Source organism: Symphalangus syndactylus, chromosome 18, assembly GCF_028878055.3.
Source record: "Symphalangus syndactylus isolate Jambi chromosome 18, NHGRI_mSymSyn1-v2.1_pri, whole genome shotgun sequence".
NCBI lineage: Eukaryota > Metazoa > Chordata > Mammalia > Primates > Hylobatidae > Symphalangus > Symphalangus syndactylus.
Genome location: NC_072440.2, coordinates 103581594 through 103604014, shown reverse-complemented (window position 1 = coordinate 103604014; position 22421 = coordinate 103581594). Strand labels below are relative to the sequence as shown.

The following is a 22421-nucleotide window of genomic DNA, read 5'->3' as shown; positions in this document are numbered from 1 at the left end:
AATTTTGAGAGAGACAAGGACTCAAAGATCCAATGAGTTCCTGGACCAGGATCACCTGCAGATCTGGACTCCATTCCTGTCTACCAGTGAGGCTGCTGGGACTCAAAAGAAGAGCCAAGAGGAAGGAGCTGGGGAAACCTGGGACTGCCTTGGCTGAGCACGTGTTTTATGCTCTCCGCCAACCTTTTCTACAAGGGAAGATGGAGACAAATGCTGCCCAGGCCTGCACAGCAGAGAGTGGCAGACACTGGGGGAAGCCGGTGCCGCAGTGTGCGTGGAAAATGCATCAGATCTGGACTTAGACAACTGGAGTTGGTGTTTTTGTTCTGTCACTAGCTGGGTGGCTTTGGGGGAGAGAGAGGTCTCCTACTCTTGAATCTTCAGTTTTCTCAAAAATAGATAAAAATGATGGCAATGTTTTAGAGGACAGTTATAAAAATCAAATGTGCTATTGAAAAGTTACACATTTTCTGCCTCTTAGCCTCCTTATTTGTAAACTAGGGAAAGTAACAGTATTCACTGTGCAGGGTTATTAGGGATTTAATGAGTTAATCCGTGTGAAATGCTGATAGCAGTGTCTGGCTTGCAGCGAGCACTCCAATCGGTAGGCAGCTGGTTACATAACACAGAAATGTCACCAGCCATTTAAACCCACTGTCCACTGTTACTGCTGCATTTATTGGCTTTTGGCTTTGGTGACTGACTTGTCGTTATGAAAGGGAAAAGGGCTCCTGTTTTGCCTATTTTCTTTTTTCCTTATGAAACCACAATCATTTAAAAAAAACAACTCTACAGCAGTAATAATTTTTAAAATGTATATATTACTTATATATTAACATTAAGCATTAATACTGTTCAATAATAGAATATGAAGAAAAATACATATAGTGGCATTTAGGATTATAATCTTACACAGAATAGTGACAAGAGACATATGAAAGGGCAAGGGTATCAAAGCTAGATGACAATAAGACTGCAAATAAGATGAATATATTCAACACTATGTACAAACTTTAAGGTCGTGGTCTAATCCATGCATCATAATTGGATGAGTGATATCCATTGATCGTTAGCCCGATACTGAACATTGTTCCAAAATAATTAGTAGGAACGAAGATGTCTGATGTTAATGAAACAAAACTCTTTTTCTCTATAATTCACATGGCCATAGATTTTTAAGTTTTACTTTTCTAAAACAGAAAGCCTTGAAGAGACTCCAAACCCTATTTTAAAACAAGAAAACTGATGATGGATGATGATGATACTGATGATGATGATACAGCAAATAAAGCTAAAATTAAAATGTGTCTTGGAAGAATATGAGAATCAGCTCATCCCTAACTGGTAAGGAGCACTGACGGTAAGTATCACGTCAAGAGTGGGCAGCATCTGGAGCCACACCGCCTGGGCCCAGACCCTGGCTCTGCCACTCAGTAGCTGTGTGACTTTGGGCAATTCCTTAGCATCTCTGTGTCTCACTTTCTCATTTGTGAATTGAGGATAATAGTAACTATTTTATGAAGTTGTCATGAAGATCAAATTAGGTCTTAGAACATTGTCAGATACACAGTGTGTTCAAACACGGTAAGCCATTTTATCATAACAAATACAGACAATACTGTAAGTATCCAAAATGAGTACAGGATAAAGAAAAACTGATAAAATAAATATTCAACACAAAATGCTGAATTTGGGGGTTCAGTTGAATATAAATCATCCCCAGCCCATTAATACTGATAGAGATACAACTCAACATAACCATGCCATATATTAAAATCTCTTTCATTAAACCTAAGCCACCATCAACTACAGGAGTTTTAGGAACCATTAAGAAAAAAAAATGTTGTCATAGATTTTATTGACTGCAAGACATATTCTAATTTCTAACAAGTCAGAATGCAAAAAGAAAATATGCATCTTAGAACCGAAGAAATTCTGATATGAGCAAACTGGAAAGTGGTCAGCAGAGTTAGACTGCAGAAGAGTGTGTTTCAGAACAAATATGCAGACACAAAGTCTAGTTTTCCCACTGGCTTCTGAGGTGGAAGATGTGTTTCTGGGACATGAGCGCTCACTTCTGGAGGGTTTAGCATCTCATTAGTTACCAATCCCTGCTTACACCACAGAGGATGTGGACTGGCATGGGAGCCCCCCAGGACCACATCCTGCCACATCTGCAAGAACAGGGAGAAGCCCCCAAGAGTTCTTGTTACCACTGTTCTGGGAGAGAGAGGAGAGCCTAAAAAACAGATAGCAACTGAGTGTTTATGTTATAAATATTTATAAGCAAATCTGGAAAACTGAGCAGATTCTGGGTGGGGCTGATGGTCTGAGAGTCCCTTGAATAAAAAGCATTCTAGAAAAGCTGTGAAACTTCACCTTTTCCCTATTCTTAACCTTATTTGCCTTTGGGAGGCTGAGGCAGGAGGGTGACTTAAAGCCAGGAGTTTGAGAATGTAGTGAGCTATGGGCGAGACCACAACAAAAACCTTACCTGCAAACTGCTCCACACTGGAAATTCACTTCGTTTCTTGGATTGTGGAAAGAACCGGCTTACTGAAAACTACCCTTCTCTAAAACGCTTCTTCCAGTTAGGTGTTAAGATTTTTACAGCCTTTCCTATCTGAATAAAAACTGCACACAAAGTAAACTTAAGAGATGTCAACAACTCATCTCTTTGTTACAAGATGAGTCTCCATGCTTCATTGGCTGTGGGGAATCCTCATCAGCATCTAGTGGCAAAGACTCCTGTGTGCTCACCGAAACGCTCCCCTTCCTCCAGGGCACCCAGTCACATGGATTTCCCAGGCACCCTGGCAGCTCAGCAAGAGTCCATGACTTAAGAAGGCCAATGGACTGTGGGTGAAGTCTGTGGACGGGGAAGCCACATGTGTCGCTTCCAGGCCTGGGCGTGTGCATCCTCCACTCTCTCCCCCTGTGGGTGCAGAAGGCGGGGCAGAGGGCCCTGAAACCTTGGAGGTCGGTGGAGCCCAAAATAAAGCAGCTTGGGCCTCTGAGTCTTCATGTAAATTTAGGTAACACTGAACTGTCAGATGAACAAGAAATAAACGTCAAGTGTATTCAGTCGCTTAGATTTGGTGATGGTTGTTACAGCGGTTACCCTCCCTCAACATAATACATTTTCAAACAACTCATAATGGCTCACTCATGTATAAAATATTCAATATGGAATCCCAGGATAACATGTTTATTCTAGCTCAAGCTTAATCGGAGTAATCCATCTGAGGGAGGGGATAGTAGAGGGCAGCGAGTGGCGGTCACTGAAGATAACTAGCCTTGCTAAAAGAACAGATGAAGAACTGAGCTACAGATAGTAACCCACATCCCAGACATTCTGTGATGGTCCTCATATTATCCTAAAGTAAAATGAAGAGTTGAACCATTTTAATTAGATTCTAGAATTCTATTAATTTATAAGATGGGCATTTCCACAAAGGACTAAACAAAGTACAAGAGGATGAAATAATCATCCATGTGGGAGGAACCACCTTGCACTTGAAAATGATGGTGCTTATCAAGGCTGGCTGTGGATATCTATCCCTGGGAGGGTTTTTCCCCCCACTTTTTTCCTTTTAATTTTTATGAGACAGGTTCTCGCTATGTTGCCCAGGCTGGTCTTGAACTCCTGGGCTCAAGTGATCCTCCTGCCTCAGCCTCCCAAAGTAGCTGGGATTATAAGTGCATGCCATCACGCCTGGCTTCAGTCCCTGAGAGTTTGCAACAAAGCATGCTATTATGGTTGAAAGATTTCCAAAAGCACAAGCAGAAAAGCTTACAGGGGCTAGGCAGGTAACAGAGTGGGCAGAAAGTGAGAGGGAAGGTGGGACCTGTAAGGAGTGGTGGCACAACAGCACAATGTGAAGGGATTTACATTCAGTATTTTGTTTTATTTTTTGAGACAGAGTCTCACTCTGTCGCCCAGGTTGGAGTGCAGCGGTGTGATCTCAGCTCACTGCAACCTCCATCTCCCAGGTTCAAGTGCTTCTCTTGCCTCAGCCTCCTGAGTAGCTGGGGCCATAGGCACCTGCCACCATGCCTGCCTAAGTTTTACATTTTAGTAGAGATGGGGTTTCATCACATTGGCTAGGTTGGGCTTGAACTCCTGACCTCAGATTATCCGCCCACCTCAGACTCCCAAAGTACTGGAATTACAGGTGTGAGCCACTGCGCCCAGTATTTTGAAGGCACTGTGTAGGATTTGTGGGCAGACACTCTCAGAGTTGCCCCCCTAGTTTATTCATTCACTTAACAAGTTTTATTTATTTATTTGAGACAGGGCCTCACCCTGTAACCCAGGCTGGAGTGCAGTGGTGTGATCACCACTCACTGCATCCTCAACCTCTCAGGCTCAGGGAATCCTCCTACCTCAGCCTCCCGAGTAGCTGGGACTACAGATGCACACCACCATTCCTGGCTAATTTATTTTTATTTTTGTAGAGATGGAACCCCATTATGTTGCCCAGGCTGGTCTTGAACTTCTGGGCTCAAGCCATCCTCCCACCTTGGCCTCCTGAAGTGCTGGGATTATAGGCGTGAGCCACGGCACCTGGCCAACAAGTATTTACTGAATGTCCACTGGCTTTCTGAGATCTAGGATTTGGTCTAAAGATGTCTCAAGGCTCTTTCCCAATCTACTGCTCTAAGAAATATTTTACAGTAAACTAGGATGGTAATCTAAAAAAGAAAAATATATGATAACCTAAAAAAAACTTACAACACGACTGAAAAGAACTCAGGTAAAAGGAGAAAAACATAAAGAACTTAAAATATAAATTAACTTCTTTCGAAATAAAAATAGTTTAATTTCCATCAAGTATAACAATATGCAGTCTATAAATTCTCATAAACATAGCTTTAAAAAGTGCAAGTTGCAGGAACTATGATAAATTTGAAAATAACCATCTTTTTATTAGACATCTGACCAAGAGGATGCTATAAGATATGCAATGTCAGGTTATCTAGAGCTTATTCACATGCTTCTTGCTATACTAAATATATACTAAATGGCTTTTATTTAAAATTTCATAAAAGGAACATTTCATTAAAACCAATTTAAATTCTACAACTACTAAGAACAGATAAAACTAGTAGAGGTGAACAAATCTCTCTTCTCCAGTCGACTGGACAGCAGGATTACTGAGTAGTAGGTAGGCCGAGTCTTCTTCACCCCCTTATTATTTGGTGAGGAAGTCAACTGTGAGAAGTGACTCGAACTGTCAGAAGAAACGAGAAAAGTGCTTGGGTCTATGGGCAGGGTACTAAGATCTACAGCCCCTGTTGCCTTGAAAGAAAACGAGGCAAATATGTACAAAATGTTAAAATTAGAAAATGATCATGGATAATCAAGGTGGTCTTATTATTTCAAAACTTCTTAATTTGAATAATATGGAGTATGTAATTCTACATTGCTTCTAAAAGGAAAGTTTCATTTACTCAAGTTCCAAGAATTCCGTTTGATACGTTATTCCATGTTCTGTCAAATCTCAGAAAAACTAAGAAAGGGTTCCCAGCACATACCGCTAGTGTAAATAACACTACAAAAAGCATTTAACCTAAGAAAATGGACTTACGTGCACTCTTGGTAAAAAGATGACTGCAGCTGAAGCTCCACAGGCAGACTCAGAATATTTCGTGTGCTTTGAAGCAGGAACGCTTGTCTTTAGATTATGTAATTCATGCTATTGCTCATTTAAGTTGGTCTTTCACTCCAGATAGGTTTTTATTGATTTTTAAAGGGTCATCTTTCGAATAGTTTGGTAATAATTGTTCCTCCTTCTTGACTGACCCTTTTATTCTTATACATTGTTTATTTTTCAAAATGCCACACCGTACTGGGAATTCAGATCTGTCCATCCTACAGCTACCCAGGCCCCACTCAAAAAGGCCTTCTGAGTTCCAGAAAGTCCTCGTCATGAAACATTCCACCCACAGCACGTGTGTGTGACACACACCAGACTCTGATGCCACTGTAAGCCAAGGCTGTGATTGGCTAATCATTTTACTTAAAAGGTTTTGACCAGGTCGGTGACAATATTTAATTTCTAGCAACCATTTTAGAGGTTTCTTACTTAACTGTTTGTTAAAGTGGTGAAGATATAAATTCTCTAAATGGTGAGAACTTTTTTAAAAGCTGACTTAAAATTACAGCCATGCATCAGTTGACGACAGGGGTACATTCTGAAAAATGCACTGTTCGACGATTCTGTCGTGGGAACATCATAGAGCACACTTAAACAGACCTAGATGGTGGCACCTACTACACATCTAGGCTGTGTGCCATAATCTACTGCTCCTAGCTACACACCTGTACAGCATGGTACTGAATACTGCAGGCAACTGTCACCATGCTGTGTGTCTAAACATAGAAAAGGGACAGTAAAAATGCAGTATTAGAATCTTATGGGCCCACTGTCACAGATATGGTCCTTTGTTGGCCAAAATGTCCTAACGTGGCATATGACTGCAGCTCACTTTGAAAACTAATTTTTTACATACCTTAGTTTAATCTGGATCCTCTGAAGAGCTATCTATCTCAAGGCCAGCATTTTCTTCCTAGGCATGAAAGGGTTTAAAATTATGTAAGATTGTAAATTCTCTATTTAATCAGTCTCAACCAGGGATTCTCAACCTTTGTGATAAGCCATTAAAAAGCTATCCAGTGCTGGCTGTTGTCTGTACGTTTCTATTTTTCAATTGAGTTGCATAATTATGGCCTATGCTTAGAATTCCGAGGTAGGGAAGGACAGGGAGTACCACAGCCTGGAAATTCAAAACGCGATAGTCTCAGAGAGCCCACCTGGGTCTGCTCATGCTGCCCCCGCAAAAGAACAGTATCCCCACTGGTTTCTTCCCTTCTGCCCAGTGTCTGCATGTGTCTGGAAGAGAAGGTGGGAATAAAGGAGCCTCGATGCTCAGTCTGGAGTGCCAGCCAAAGAAGTTAACTTATGGCACCTTCCCTTTTACCCATGTATTCCCTCAAGTCACTCGCCCACGAAGGGGCACAGTGCCTTCTGGTGCTTTTCCTGGTAGATAGGTTGATTTTACTCACGAGTTAGCCAGGAATTCAGAGATTCCTAGATTTTTAAACTATGGGATACTTCTAAGTAGGCTGAGAATTCCGGGTGTAACTAAAAATCACCATTTAAATTTAGTCTTTTACTCGTAAGATTTACTTTCATTCAAAAAATATCTTCTAATGGTTAGTATTTGTAAGAAAAAAATCATGATTACAAATATATTTTACTGCAGCAGTCTAACATGCAAATGGTCTAAAGAGGTCTCGAGATTAGCATCTTCGCAAGTAAGCTTCATTTAAAATTACTTGGCTAGGCAATCAAAATCATTCTGACCACTATATAAACCCCTGTAAGTAAAATATAACACTTAAACACACTTTCCTTTTAATATTGAAAATGTTGGTTATTATGAATGCTTAAATTTCCCAGTGTTGGAGAGCTGATCCCTAAATACCCAGCACTGTGGAAGTTATTTCAACTGAAAGAGATCAACAGCTTCTTTTATTTCCGGTCTTCTCCTGCAGAAAGCCTGTACTCACAGGCAGCACTCCATAAGGCCACGGTGAATGAATGTGGCTTAATATTTGATACATTATCAGAACTATCTGTGGCTTACAGTGAAGGCAAAATGGTATATAAAACACAAGACTTGGCTGGGCATGGTGGCTCATGCCTATAATCCCAGGCCTTTGGGAGGCCGGGGAGGGAGGATTGCTTGTATCCAGGAGTTCAAGACCAACCTGGGCAACATAGCAAGGCTGCATCTCCTCAAAAAATAAAAAATTAGCCAGGTGTGGTGGCACATGCCTATAGTCCCACCTACTCGGGAGGCTGAGCCGGGAGACAGCTTGAGCCCAGGAGGTTGAGGATGCAGTGAGCCATGATGGCACCACTACACTCAGCCTGGATGACAGAGTGAGAGCCTGCCTCAAACAAACAAACAAACAAACAAACAAAACCACAAAAAAACCCCACAGGACTCTAAATGGATAGAATCTAAGGGAAATATTAGAGCACCAATTTCTTTTTCTATCATTTTTCACCCAGTTTAAAGCAGAGTTTTGCATATGTGAGAATCAGACTGAGCTATAAACAGATACACACACATAGACACATAGGTTCGAGGGAGATGGTCAATGACTCAATAACTCATCTGGTTTGTCAATTTCGGTATCAGTATGAAAAAGCAAACCTTTCCAGGAAGTTCATGGAATAAACTGATATCCTCCAGGTTCTGGATAACCTACCTTTTCTATCTACAGGAACGCACTGCACAGCGCTGCTAGGCGCTAGCATGCTGTGGGCATGAACGCTTCATAAAGCACCACTGAGGCACTGGCACTTACGAGCCACATTCTCTTAAAAAGACTAGTTGGGAGCAGTTCAGAACACTTCTGCCAACTGCATGACTGTACATGAAACTGAAAGTCTTTAACAAACTTCAGACATGTGACAAAACAAACACACAAGCTACTTTTATTTTTAATCAAAATGTGAATCATCATACTGAATAAAAATTCATGAGTCAGAATAGCATGCAATTTTTTATTGTTTTCTAAATCTATTTGTACACTTAATATGCTAGTATTAATTTCACAAACAGTATAAAGAATGTACTCCAATGATACTATGCGGCAACTACTCACCTGAAAAAGAAAACATTGTCTCTGAAATAATTCCTAATTATACAATTTTGCAAATAAGCACTATAAATGTTAAAATGTTAAGACTTCAGTGCATAATGTCAATAACATCCTGCCTTTTTAAAATTGCTTAAAACATTTGTTAAAGATCATGCAAAATAAACACTGTATTAAAATGCTAGATTACACTCAAACATCAAGGCAATGAAACACAAAAGAGCAACTATTTAGCACAATGACTGGCCCAGTAAATAACTTAATCAGCATATTAATAAAAACTCACTGAGTGATAAACATCGAAAATGTAACACTGAATCTAGATAATCGCGCATCTGCGATCTCACCATCTACCGTCCTAACTGTGACTTGGGGTAAACCACCAGAATTCATTCTACATATATGAGCTATGTTAAAACGCTAACATTTCATTGCATGATGACAGGGTACATTTCTAGTCCACACAGTACTTCAATGTGATCATTCTCTTAACTCGGCTAATAATTAATGGAAAGTACACTTTTACAGTCGCACCACTTTTATATATATATATATATATATATATATATATATATATATATTTTTTTTTTTTTTTTTTTTTTTTACCCTTGCTTTGTTACATGTTTCTAAATTTTTTTAAAAAAAGTATTTCCTTTCTTATGATCCTTCCCCAGAATTAACTTGCTGACTTAGGAACAGACGAAGTAGATAAAGTCTATCCTAGTATAGAGAGCAATGATTTAGTTTTACCTAATTAAATATTTCCTTGTCATTTATCAATTGTCACTGACCTTTTTGATGTAATTATTTCCTCACTCACTCGTCTATAAATATTTATTAGTGCCTATTATTACCCATGTCTCCCTGATTTTCCAGAAAAAGAATTCATGGTTTTTTTTTCTTCTCATTGCTAAGCTCACTTAGAAAAGTTGGGCACCATTTAAAAGAGTTGGAGAACAGACCAGGGTGGCTTCTTGGGCACAGCTGGATGGTGCTGGAAGCCAGGCCTGGGATTTAGAGAGAAGAGCTTCCGACATAAGAACCCACGGAGGTCACCAGCCCTCCCCGCATCTACTGTCCTAACAGCTCAGGACGGCCCCGTCACACTACTGCCAGCCCTGGTGACTCGCTTTCTTGGCAATTTTTAAAGCCCTCTTCATTATGTACTTCCTACTCTTCAGAACCTCTGTGATAAGCGATATCCCTGCCATACAGAACGCTGGATATCGGTTTACTCAGCCTCTCCCTGTAGCGTCACAGGCTGTGCACTCACCTAGATGAGCCCCTAAGAGCAGGGTTTGCTTCTGCTTCACCTAACGCCACATCTTCCCTCAAATGTGTGGTCACCAAATGTTCTGCAAAAAGGGTCTCTAGCTTTTTACTTTTCTTTTTGGCAAATTAAGCCCTTTAAAATACTTCTGACCTATCTTTATACTCAGATCTCACCTCGTCTCAAAAAGTTTTATGGGGTAATGCGCCAATGAAAGGCACAGTGGTATTAGTGAGTTCTGAAGCTTCTAATTACAAAGACAGTAGAGGCTGGCTGGTGAGCCATGCTTCTCACGCTCCCTTCTGTCACACTGTGGATGTGTCTTTTACCTCGGCCTCATCATCTGTTAGTTATCTGTCAGCAAAATGTAGAAAGGTGATGGGCATGGATGGAGTCAAAATCCAGGACAATTCTGTCATAAGGGTACAGTAATACTCTTCTCCTTTGCTTGTTTTTCTCAAAGAATGCTTTCTCTTTCTTCTCCAAAGCCTGTGCTCTCAGAAGAGGCTGCTGCATGGAGCTCCGGAGGATCTTTGGAGAGCCTTGTGTAACTTGAACGTTGGCTTCGCTTATGTGTCATGCTTTTTAGATTCTCATTCTGAATAGTGGTTGGGTTGGGACTGGAACTAGGCCTCAAAATGACTTGAGAAGTCTCCCTAATTCCCTCCATTTCATCGAAATTTTGATTGGCTCTGTTGGCTGGAGCACTGTTGTTGTTCAGAGTCACAGTGCTGGGCGTTCGGTTCAGGTTGTAGGCTTTCTGGCACGCAGGCCAGTTTTCTTCAGGGCTGCTGGCTATCAAGCTGCATTCGGAAGGGCTTTTCTTGTCTTCTGAACAAATGGACATCCGAGCTATAACTGGATCTTGCAGGCCACTCAGGCTATGCGGGATTCCCCGCTTTCCGCTGTGACTGTCATCCTCCAGCTCTATGAGATTTGCCTTTTCAAGCTGGGAGTCATCCGCCACTTCATTGTGCAGAGAGTGATTGGGAGAACTTTCACTGGATCTCACTCCTGAATCCGATGAATCCTTTTTGTCAAGGAGCGCATCCGATAAATACTCTTTGGCTTTAATGAAGGTTCTAATCGGCTCAGCACTGTGTTCTGGAGACTTTGGCACTCTCTCTACTTTCCCTTCGGCTTTTCTGTCTTTGTCATCTTTGAGCAGTGGAGTGTTATCTGATTCTTCTGTGCCAGATTCATCCTCGTCACTTGGGAGTTTTTGATAGCGCAGCCCACTTCCCTTAAGCTTCAAATCTGTCTGGAAGAGGCTTGACCTTTCGGAAGATTTCTTGCCTGGGAGAAGCTTACTGCCTGACTGATCTGATTTTTCATCTTCTTCAGTGATAGGATCCAGGGGGGAAGCATCGTTGGTGGAAACCCCTGATGATGAATAATCGATAACATCTCCCCTCTTCATTAGAAAGGACTTCCTCCCATCATCGGGCTTTGGTTCACTATCCTTCCCCTTTTCTTGTTCTAGGTTTGAATGAATAGAGCCCCCTGATGAACTCTGACCCATGTAATATGTGCTATGTGGAGAAGATCTGCCACTAATGGTTGTAGACCCTGGGCCCCCTTCTAACTGGGACATCTGAGCAATGTATTCTCTATAGGCATCTCTATACTCGGCCTGCACCTTATCAGTAAGCTTTGAAATTTCAATACTGGAATCCTGGGAATTGAGACTCGAAAGACTTGGGGTTCTGCGAGTTTGTGACTGTGAAGACAGAAAAAAAATAATTTAAAAATTCAAATAAGAAGAAAAAAGGCATAAACATCAGCTTACGAAATATATATGTACACTAACCATTTAAAAAGTCATCAAAACACCAAATTCTTTTAAAAGAATTCTACATAACACAGTTTAACAAAAGCTGTGACCTTATAATGCTGTTATTAGAAAGCTTTCTATAAATTTTAGTAAAATCAGTTTATTGTTAATATTTAAAAGTATAATTAAACACTGTATTAACAAACACTCTTAGCACTTGTTTCTGGTTTTTATTTCATTTTGAAGAGACAGGATCTTGCTGTGTTGCCCAGGCTAGATTCAAACTACTGGACTCAAGCGATCCTCCACCTCAGCCTCCTGAGCAGCTGGGACTATGGGCATGTGCCACATGCTCGGCCACAGCACTTGTTTTTATAACTTCAAACATTTAGCTTTTATTTAAGGCCAAAGTCAACTTCATTGATAAAATATAAAAAGCAATGAGGCCAATAGTTGGGTCTTAGTAAACAGAAAAATAAAATAGTTTTACAAGTTTATTTCCAATATGAAGTTTTAGAATTAGAATTTGCTTCAGATCCCAGAATAGCTAAGAAACAAGGAGTAAAAAGTACAGATGAGGAAAAAGGAGAAGAATCAAGAAAGTTTAAGAAGGGTCAAGAGCAAAGGCTAAAACAAAAAAGAAGGAGCAAAGTGAATTTGCTGGGAACCTTCTCAAGGAAATAGGACATTTTCTTCCTTCCCCAGGGTGCTGCCCCTCCTCAGCGCTGCCCTGCCCTGCCCACTCAGCGTCACTCGCTGCTGCCCGCTGTGCCTCCTCCCCCGTTGTTCTCCACGCCCTGCTCTGCTTTTCCTCCTGTGCTCTCCTCACTCCCCCTACTCCCCCTGCATCTCTCACTTTGCTCTGCCTCTGCCCCTACCCTTCACCCAGCCTCCTTCTTCTAAGAATCTCCAAAGGAAGAACGCACCTACATCTAATGCCAGACGAGAAGAAACCAATATCCATGAAGGGTGTGCAGGCGTCCTGCAAAACCAAAGGATGGTGCTCAAAGGGACACTATGTGGCCAGTGTTCCAATCAAGAGGTACTTCAACCAACAGTTACTGAATGCAACAGGAAAATCGCCTGGGAAAGGCTGAATTTGCTGACCACCCCAGCTCAAGTAGCCTAGTCCCTACTGACTCTGCATGCCGCGACCCTGATGGATATCTCAGCTCTCGTCAATGTCTACATGAGCTACTTTTTTCTTTGTTTCACTGACTGCCCCTCTCCAGATGGATGCAGCTTCTTGAGTACAGGGAGCCCTCCATCTTGTCTCTTGTCCACTTAGGTATTCAGTAAGCATTTTCTGAATGACTGTCTAAATGCCCATATAATCTCAGTGAACTGAACAGTGCCCTTATTCTTCAGTAATATGAAAAATGCCATTCAATAAATACCTGCCAACTTAGATTACTGTGACGAGGGGCACCTTCGTCCAGGCCAAGCGTGTTCAGCTCTTCGAAGCTGAAGTTGAGTGTGTAGGGCGTCTGGCCGGAGAGCTCAGTGTGAGGCAGCTCGTTGTGGGAAGCGCGGCGAGCAGGCTCACCGTGCGGGGCTGGGCCACTGCTGCTCTCACTGAGGAAACGTGGGTCTTCAGGGACCACGTGGCTTTCTGCGTTTCTCATTTCTAGTACCTTAACAGAAGAAAAACGTAAATATTTACACTAACAAATCATATTTTAGAAGCTTTAGAAATATTTAGAAAAATCAAACATTATAAAGCTACTGCAACAGCAATGAGAAAGCATACTTCTGGTAAGTGAATTTCTAGTGAATTTGTTTTATACATCAGCTTATCTTTCATGTTAATTAATACTAAAGGAAGCAATGGTAGAAACCACCATACATACACTACACTGCAATTTTCCCATTAAATTATTACTTCTGTTTAAAACTTACCTGAGGACAAAGCAAAATGCAGCTGGCATGTGTCAAAACCAGAGCTGGCCAGGAGTAGAGTAGTAGGTCCAGATTTTATTCAGAACTATGGCAACAGGGGAAAGCAGTCTCACTACAGAAGGGAGTTCAACTAGGAATAAGCACGAATGAGTGGGGATCTACCACCAAGGGGCAGGATGGGGGCTGTGGATGGAACATTACTAAGGGGAGGCAGCAGGAGTGGGGTACTCTGGGTACGCCGATGGCCAGGGTGAGCAGACATCACTGGGGGTGGGGGGGTTAGTGAGGCGTTTGATCAAATACTGAAGGTGATCATACATGTAAACTGACTTAACAGGATTCTTGCTAAACCTGGGCAATGCAAGCCCTCTAAGGATGAATGCTGAAGGTCAAGGCCTCGAAGGCTTCCAGGAGCCTGATGAGAGTTAAGGCAGGTGAAAGCATGAAGAACTGGCAGGTGGCCTCTTCCCCAGATCTCTGAGTGAAATGCCCAAAAAGGCAAAGGCTGCCAAGAGCTGCTGTGTATATTTTCCACAACACAGGATTGCACATAAGTGTAAGATGCAGTTTTTAAATTAAAAAAATATATGAAGAAAATACCAGTTGAGGCCAGTACCTATCGATACTGGTTTTCTACATTGTTATACATAATTTTGAATGTTATAATAAAATAATGTTGTAAACATCACAATGTTATAAATATCTTACTGTGCTTCTGAAAAGGTGCCAGTCTCCAAAATTCATATTCATCTCTTTCTTCAGTTCATCAATGTTACACTGAGCTAACACACGGCCATTTATGTTTGCCTGAGTAAAAATTAAAACAATTATGGGTATAAAGACAGATGTGAAATATTCTGAATTACTAGTGATTGCCAAGTATGCTTATATTTAGTTTTAAGAAAGTCTCTAGAGACCAGAAAGGCTGACCAAAAAAAAGGTTATCATCCCATATAATATTACAATAAACAAGCTGAATTTGAACAACATCAGCCACTTCATATTTTCCCAAATGTCTTAGGCATTTTCTGGGACCAACCGAAGAACTAACCCTCCTAACTATTTCCAAAACTACCTATGCTGTCATGAGCAACAACAAAACTGTTAGTTTTTGTTTTCTAATCTTAGAAAATATGAACATGAACACAAGCTGCTGGGAGGAGACAAAGACATCTGTCCTCATAAGCGTGTTGGTGACTAATAACGTTCTAAGTGAAGTAGGCCTGGCAAACCTGTTTATCCATTATATTAGATACAGAGATGAAGAATGCCCACCCACTAATTTTCCAGTCTATTAAATTCACAAGGCCTGGTGTGGTGGCTCACGCATGTAATCCCAGAACTTTGGGAGGCTGAGGTGGGAGGATCACCTAAAGTCAGGAGTTCGAGACCAGCCTGGCCAACATGGTGAAATTCCATCTTTACTAAAACTACAAAAATCAGCTGGGAGTGGTGGCACATGCCTGTAGTCCCAGCTACTTGGGAGGCTGAGGCAGGAGGATCGCTTGAACCCGGGAGGTGGAGGTTGCAGTGAGCCATGGCCATGCCACTGCACTCCAGCCTGGGTGACATAGCAGGACTCCATTTCAAAGAAAAAAAAAATCATAAAAAAGGAAGTTATCACTTTTGGTTCCCTGTAATTCTAGTTTCCCCTAAATGAAACAACAGCATTTTCTTTATTAATAATAGGTAGCTTACTGCTTTTATAAATGTAAAACCTGACTTTATTAACTGGGGCAAACTTATGAAGTAGCTATGTTTATAATCAATAGAATGTTCAGTTTCCAAGTTAATCCTGAAGAAAACAGTATACACAGCAAATCTGTGACAGAGGTCCTGCTACAACAACGCCGCGGAGCCCTCAGCACGGAGGAGGCCAGCGGCTCTGAGGGGCTTCGGAAAGCCGGGGCCTAGGAGCAAAGAGCTGAGTGGGGAGAAAACCACTACCCTGATGGGAACAAAATCATCACAACGGACTCGTGTGGGAGACCCCGCTCTTTCCTAACACCATCCAGCTGCCTGAAGGAGAAAGTGGGGCTTGTCCATGGAAAAGCCGGAGTTTGACTCATGCAAACAGGGACTAGCACGAGCTAGCTCTGTAAGGAAACTGACATTATCTGAAACCTTTCTAAAATTGGCTGAGATGAGTAAAATGGTATCTACATATGCTCATAATTCTTTAAAAAACTTCTCTCAGATGTCATTCTTTCAAGTATATAAATATTAGAAGCTGGTTATTAACGTTCTACTTTATTACACAGTACTCTGATAAAAAAAGTATACCTTAGTGAAATATCTACTATAAAGACTTCGTTAAAACCTTCCCCCAAATCTCAGGCATCTCTATCCAACCACCTGATAGCTGCTAGAATTGCAATAGGATCTTAGAAGAAAAAAAAATTACGCAGATGCATTAACCTTGCAAACCCAAACCTATGTAGTTTCATCAAATGTGACATGATCCTAAGTCCTACATGACATGAAAATGAGAATTTGGAGAAAATGAGGCAAGTGTGGCTTACTTTGATAATTACTAAATCACACCCACAAATATTACAATTAGAAAAAAAGGTAACACAAAAGGTTTTCGGTTCCACACTGGAAAGATGAGTTCTGTTTATCCCACTGGGAATCCCTCCGAGCTTTCTATTTCTCATCAAGGCATTCTTTACTTGTATTAGGTCATTTAAAAAAGAACATGGTAAGACAGCTACTTTATTTTATCCATTTATAAAATAAGAGAAAACAGGGCAATTTTAGAATACAAACTAGTAAAAATTATGTTTTCCATTTAGAGCTTTCTCATTTTAACAGGGAATGCATGTTTGGGAAGCTATTCATAAAGTGTACACGACCCACACAGTCCTGTCTTCCGCCCCCAGCGCTGTCTCTGGTCCGTGTGTAAATGGCTGCCTCACCTTTTTGATCGTGGCACAATACTGAGGCAGCATACTTTGGTCCAGCCCTTCTATTTGTTTCAGCTTCTCACATACTGCATCCACATTCAGTGAATTCAGTAATACCACTGGGCCTGGGGCTGGGCCTGACCCCTAGAGAAGTCAAGGAAAAATACAGGTATGAATAAGCATTTAATGCCATCTATAATGAGGTCATGTGACAAAGAAAAACTCATTAAGTTATACCATGAAGTAAAGTAAAAACAACAAATGTGTTTAGCATGGTAAGGAAATACCATTAGGAAATAGATTTAGTTACTGTTATAACCTAATGAGTAGCTTTTATTACAGCTGATACAGCCTAGTCAGAACCATTTTTTCTAAGAAAACAGAACATTTCATGAGCAAAGCCTAGGCCAACTTCTCAAATGTTTACTGCCTAATCTCAAGAGAGAAGGGTGCTGTGCTTAATAAGAGGAAGAAGAGAGGTTAAAAAAAAACACGCACACAAAAAGATGGAAAACTACTGATGCCAATATTATATGAATACAAAAAGTAAACCTACAAAATAATTTTAAAGTACCTATACTAGACAATTAAGCAACTTTGAGTGTTTCTACAGACTACCTCAATAGTTACAAGAGCTGAAGTTTTCAGATCTTGATCATATTGTATCCAAGAGATCTAAAACTTCCTTTAGCATCTGTTAAATCATCATGTAAATACGAAACAACAGTATTAACTCTTAACACATGTGAAAGTAAATACCATCTATTAAAATTTGTTCTCATTTAAAAGGAAAGTCAAAATAATTAAAAAGTCTAATACTTATTTAGAAGAAAAACATTTTCGGAATGTGGATACTAACAAACCATTTGTCCCTGGTCAACGATAAATGCATCTTCCCAGCACAGATGTGCCCATTGTGGTTTAGAGGGTGCATCAGCCTGGTCAAAATTAGGACTTCAAAGTCACAGAACAAATAGCTAGTTAGTGGTAAACTTGAACCAGAACTGTAACTTATCAGGTCTTATAACTTCCTATTTTCCTTTTTCCAACTTCTTTCACTAAACATAATGTTTTCAAGGTCCACCATGTCATAACATGCCAGTCCTTCACTTCTTCTTATTGCTGAGTCATATTTATCTTTTCTATCTTTCAAATGCTTTTATTCCTCAACCAGTCTCCTTGCTCTGGATACAGTTACACTTGTTTACATTTTTTGTTGTTCAAAAAAATCACAAAAAATAGTTGAATCAACAAAGTAACTAATGATCTTACTGGATTATGCCTCATAGATCAAATAAATATCCATGAGTTCATAGTAATATAACTAAATAATTGAAAAAAGTGAATTAATTAGGAAGCAGAGACAGCTTTTCTTTACAGAATTCCAATTAATAAATGTAGAAGAGGAAAGCAGAAAATGACCATTAGGCAAACATAGTAACAGTTGAGTGCACACATGATCCACAGACGGAAGCGAAAATTAATGGGCAAAAGTATAAGCAGAAACGGGATATTTGCAGAGTTTCAAAGCATCTCCTCCAAGATATTCACTAGTTATAGAAGGAACAATAAAACTTTACAGTGCTGAAACCTGGCAGATGCCACCTTAACCAAGTGACCAAGGTTAGCATTAGTGGTGGGAAGGCTTATGGACATTATGAACCTTCGACTCTGATGCACTGGGAAGGGCATAGCATCACTCCTGCAGTTTTCTAGCAATATACAGTCCCCTTGTAATCACAAGGAAACATCAGACAAACCCAAATTGAGGGACGTTCTACAAAATAACCAGTATTCCTTAAAAGTGTTAATTAAGGTCATGAAAGATAAGGAAAGACCAAGAAACTGTCACAGATTAAAACAGACTAAGGAGAAATAAAATGCAACTGAATTGAATCCTGGACCAGAAAAATGACATTTGTGGAAAAGCTGGAGAAATTCATATAAAGTCTGTAGTTTAGTTAATAGTATTATGGCAATTTTAATTTTTGCTTTTGATTACTATACTACAGTTATGAAAGATGTTTACATTGACAGAATAGCATTTTTTGCATCTTTTCTTTAGGGTTAAAATTATTTTAAAGAAAAAATTTATTTCAAAAATTCCCCAAATCTCTCTACTTCTGATTGTGCTAAAAAAGACAAGTATAATAGACATGGATCAAATTAATTGTCAGCTTTGGAGGGAAAAATGTAAAATATTGAAGAGAATTTTATGCCCATGGAGAAGCTGAGAATTCAGCAACAGAGACATGTCAATAAATACTGCCCTTTTCCTTTAAAGCAAAAAGCTCTACCCAATGTTACTTTCACAATCTTTTTACAACTTTTACAATTTATCAGTTACTTTAAAGCATATTTTATTCCTTCATTGGGGATTATGCAGAATATATATGTTACCTCTGAATTACTTTTCTTTTAGAAAAGACAGACACATAGGGACATTAAGATGTTTGTAATTTCATCAAAACTATAGTCTGACTCTTATTATAAGTTGAGCTTTATATAAGAGCTGAATTATCAATTAATGAAAATAGGTTATAATATGCTTCTTTGAATAAAGAAGAAATGGTAATTACCTGCTAGACCTTTTCTAAAATAATCATACGTAAGAAAATTATTTTGAAACCACATGAATCTTATAACCAAAATAATAATTTGGGGGTGGAAATCTCATAAAAAGGAGGACAAGAGTGCAAAAATGATAAGCAAAGGGCAAAAAGCATATTCAATAATTCAGTAGGTAAATTCTTACTAGAAACTAAGCATATTACTTTGAGAATACACAGACTAGTTCAAATGATAATACTTTAATGTTTATCATGCATTCTTACTTGAAATTATCTGTTATAAGTCAAGAACAGACCATTTTAGCATATTGATTTTAACATCAGAATTTGTTAAAAAATTTTCTAAATCAGAAAACTGAATGCAGAAGATATTAGTGTGTTTAAACTGTTAAAAATAAACTTCAAGGCCGGGCGCGGTGGCTCACGCTTGTAATCCCAGCACTTTGGGAGGCCAAGGCAGGCGGATCACGAGGTCAGGAGATTGAGACCACGGTGAAACCCCGTCTCTACTAAAAATACAAAAAAATTAGCCAGGCTTGGTGGCGGGCGCCTGTAGTCCCAGGTACTCGGAGAGGCTGAGGCAGGAGAATGGCGTGAACCCAGGAGGCGGAGCTTGCAGTGAGCCGAGATCACGCCACTGCACTCCAGCCTGGGCGACACAGCGAGACTCCATCTCAAAAAATAAAAAAATAAAAAACTTCAAAATTTACACAGATCAGAATTTCTCCAGGTAAAAGTAAAGCTATCAAAATACTGAAATTACCTTGAGCAACTATATCACTGTGTATTGTAAGCAGATTAAAACTACACTCTGACACATTATCATCTTTGGTAAATTTATTAAATAAGCACAGAACTGATGAGCCAGAAATGAGTGCCATGCAATGGCTGGAAGCAACTAATAAACTGAAGGCACCTTAATGAGCACAGATTTATAGACAGCCCAGCATGAAGTTGCCAATGATTGCTTCTAGTAGTCTAATAAGAAAAGTAAGATTTCATTGAGAGTTTCTGTACCTGTCTCTGTTTGTTAAACCCAGAGTCACACGGCTTTAAGGGAGGAATAAAACACAGTGAAGGACAAGAGCATAAAGTAACACATCCGATGCACATCTATAAATGTCTAACACACACAGGCAGGGCTTCGTCATTCCTCCTATTTCCCCCTCACTCTGAACGGACCACGGACAACAGCACACAGCAAGGGGCGCACATGCGTGCACACACACCCCCACCCACAGCAGCTGCATTCCATTCATATGTGCTTGGTCATCTTACAATTATACTCCTAAAAAAATTGTATTTTTTGTATTGGAAGAATAAATCATGAGCCATACATTTAACAAGAAAATGAGGTACATCAGATTGGCTATGAAAAGTCAATATTCCTACTATATGCAAGTTTAACATTAATTTAAAAACATTGAATAAGAAGGCTTAGTTACTTAGACTATCACATGATCATAAAATATCCAGCCACACTATAGGTCATGTTCAGAAATACACTTTCAAATTTGAGTTTTGCTTCTTTGGGTATGTGGCACATAATAGATGCACTAAATATCATTTCATAAGAATGGCCCCAAGAGGCTTCTAGCTCGAGAAACAGACAAACCTTGCAAACTGTGATGAACATAACCATTTCAGTGAGGTGGATTTTTAAAAACTCTAATCCAAAGCAAATAATCACTGCTGGCAATTATTCTTCTGTACTTAGATTGATAGTAAATATTCTTAAAATGCTTAAAATGATCTAGAGATGACTGGCAATTTGTGCCAAAGTTAATTTACAACATTGTTTTAGTACATTAAATGGCAGGGTTTTTGCTAGCCTGACGTCTGATGTCTTTCTTTTAACATATTCAATATCTGGAGCACTTCATGGAAAGCCTGTTTTCTAGTTTACACTATCCACCTTATTATAAATAGGTTTTTAAAAAGTTGTCTGTAGAGATTTGCAAAAATACCAAAATAGGAGTGCTAAGGAAATTACAGTTTACTACAAGACATCCAAAACACAAAAGAAAGCTATTATTAACCTGATTGGAAAATATAACTTACTCTTCAAGCTACTTAAGAAATACTAGGTTGGCCGGGCACGGTGGCTCAAGCCTGTAATCCTAGCACTTTGGGAGGCCGAGGTGGGCGGATCACGAGGTCAGGAGTTCGAGACCATCCTGGCCAACATAGTGAAACCCTGTCTCTACTAAAAATACAAAAAAATTAGCAGGGCGTGGTGGCGGGCGCCTGTAGTCCCAGCTACTCGGGAGGCTGAGGCAGGAGAATGGCGTGAACCCGGGAGGCGGAGCTTGCAGTGAGCCGAGATGGTGCCACTGCACTCCAGCCTGGGGGACAGAGCCAGACTCTGACTCAAAAAAAAAAAAAAAGAAAAAGAAATACTAGGTCAAAGTTGACAGATTAGGCATAACACTACATTTTAAGAGCAATCTTTTAAAAAACACAAGTACTGGCAGGGTGTGGTGGCTCACATCTGTAATCCCAACACTTTGGGAGGCCGCAGTGGTGGGTGACTTGAGGTCAGGAGTTCAAGACCAGCCTGGCCAACATGGTTAAACTCTGTTTCTACTAAAAGTACAAAAATTAGCTGGGCTAATTTTTCATTGTGTGGTGGTGCACGCCTGGGTCCCAGCTACTCAGAAGGCTGAGGCAGGAGAATCACTTGAATCCAGGAGGCGGAGGTTGCAGTGAGCCAAGATTGTGCCATTGTACTCCAGCCTGGGTGACAGAGCAAGACTCAAAAAACCAAAATGAAACAAAACAAAATAAAAACACAAGTACTAAACTACTGCAATGAACATAATTTTGTTGTTTTTAAACTTTTAACTGTACTCTAGGATTTCATAACATTACTGTAATATTATTTCTGTGAAAATATCCCAATCAATTTAGTTGAAAATTGTTTAGGAAAAAAGTTTTCTTGAGTTGAAGTCTGGCACAAAGACTTTCAAGTGGGAAGTGAAGACAATTTTTTACTATACTTTAATAAGAGGCAAAAATGGGCAAATACTTTTCCAAATTCAAACAGAATAGTACAAATCCACTTCTAAGACACTTTAAAAAGTGTGAATGGTGTTAAAGCTGGTTGAGACTACTGTGCAAAGTCGCTGAGAGCTGACAGGGAGTACCTGTCCTGAGCCTGAAGCCTAAACACAACCTAAAACGCCTTCGACTCCCTACCTATGGCACCTTTAACTTTCTTGTCCACGTCTTCTCCTGAACAATGAGAGACAGCTTTAAGTTCTAAACCAGTGGTGAAAATAAAAATTCTCTACAGGTGAGCCCCACTTTTTTTTGAGACAAGGTC

General features: G+C 40.0%; 1 protein-coding gene across 21 annotated transcripts in view; it reads right to left on the bottom strand.

The window, feature by feature from the left end:
- Positions 1–801: 801 nt before the first annotated feature.
- KIDINS220 (kinase D interacting substrate 220) overlaps positions 802–22421 on the bottom strand; it is a 119540-nt gene continuing 97920 nt past the window's right edge. For 10 of the 21 annotated variants that reach the window (XM_055254498.2, XM_055254501.2, XM_055254504.2 and 7 more), the window contains 4 exons: positions 16539–16670; positions 14329–14427; positions 13119–13355; positions 8497–11667 (listed from right to left, as the gene is read on the bottom strand). In XM_055254498.2, coding sequence (XP_055110473.2) covers positions 10405–11667; positions 13119–13355; positions 14329–14427; positions 16539–16670 — 1731 coding nt within the window. In that variant the 3' untranslated portion in view covers positions 8497–10404. Of the gene's footprint in view, positions 5303–6516; positions 6574–8496; positions 11668–13118; positions 13356–14328; positions 14428–16538; positions 16671–22421 lie in introns of those variants that run through there. The other 11 variants (XM_055254508.2, XM_055254511.2, XM_055254509.2 and 8 more) reach the window with 2 other exon arrangements.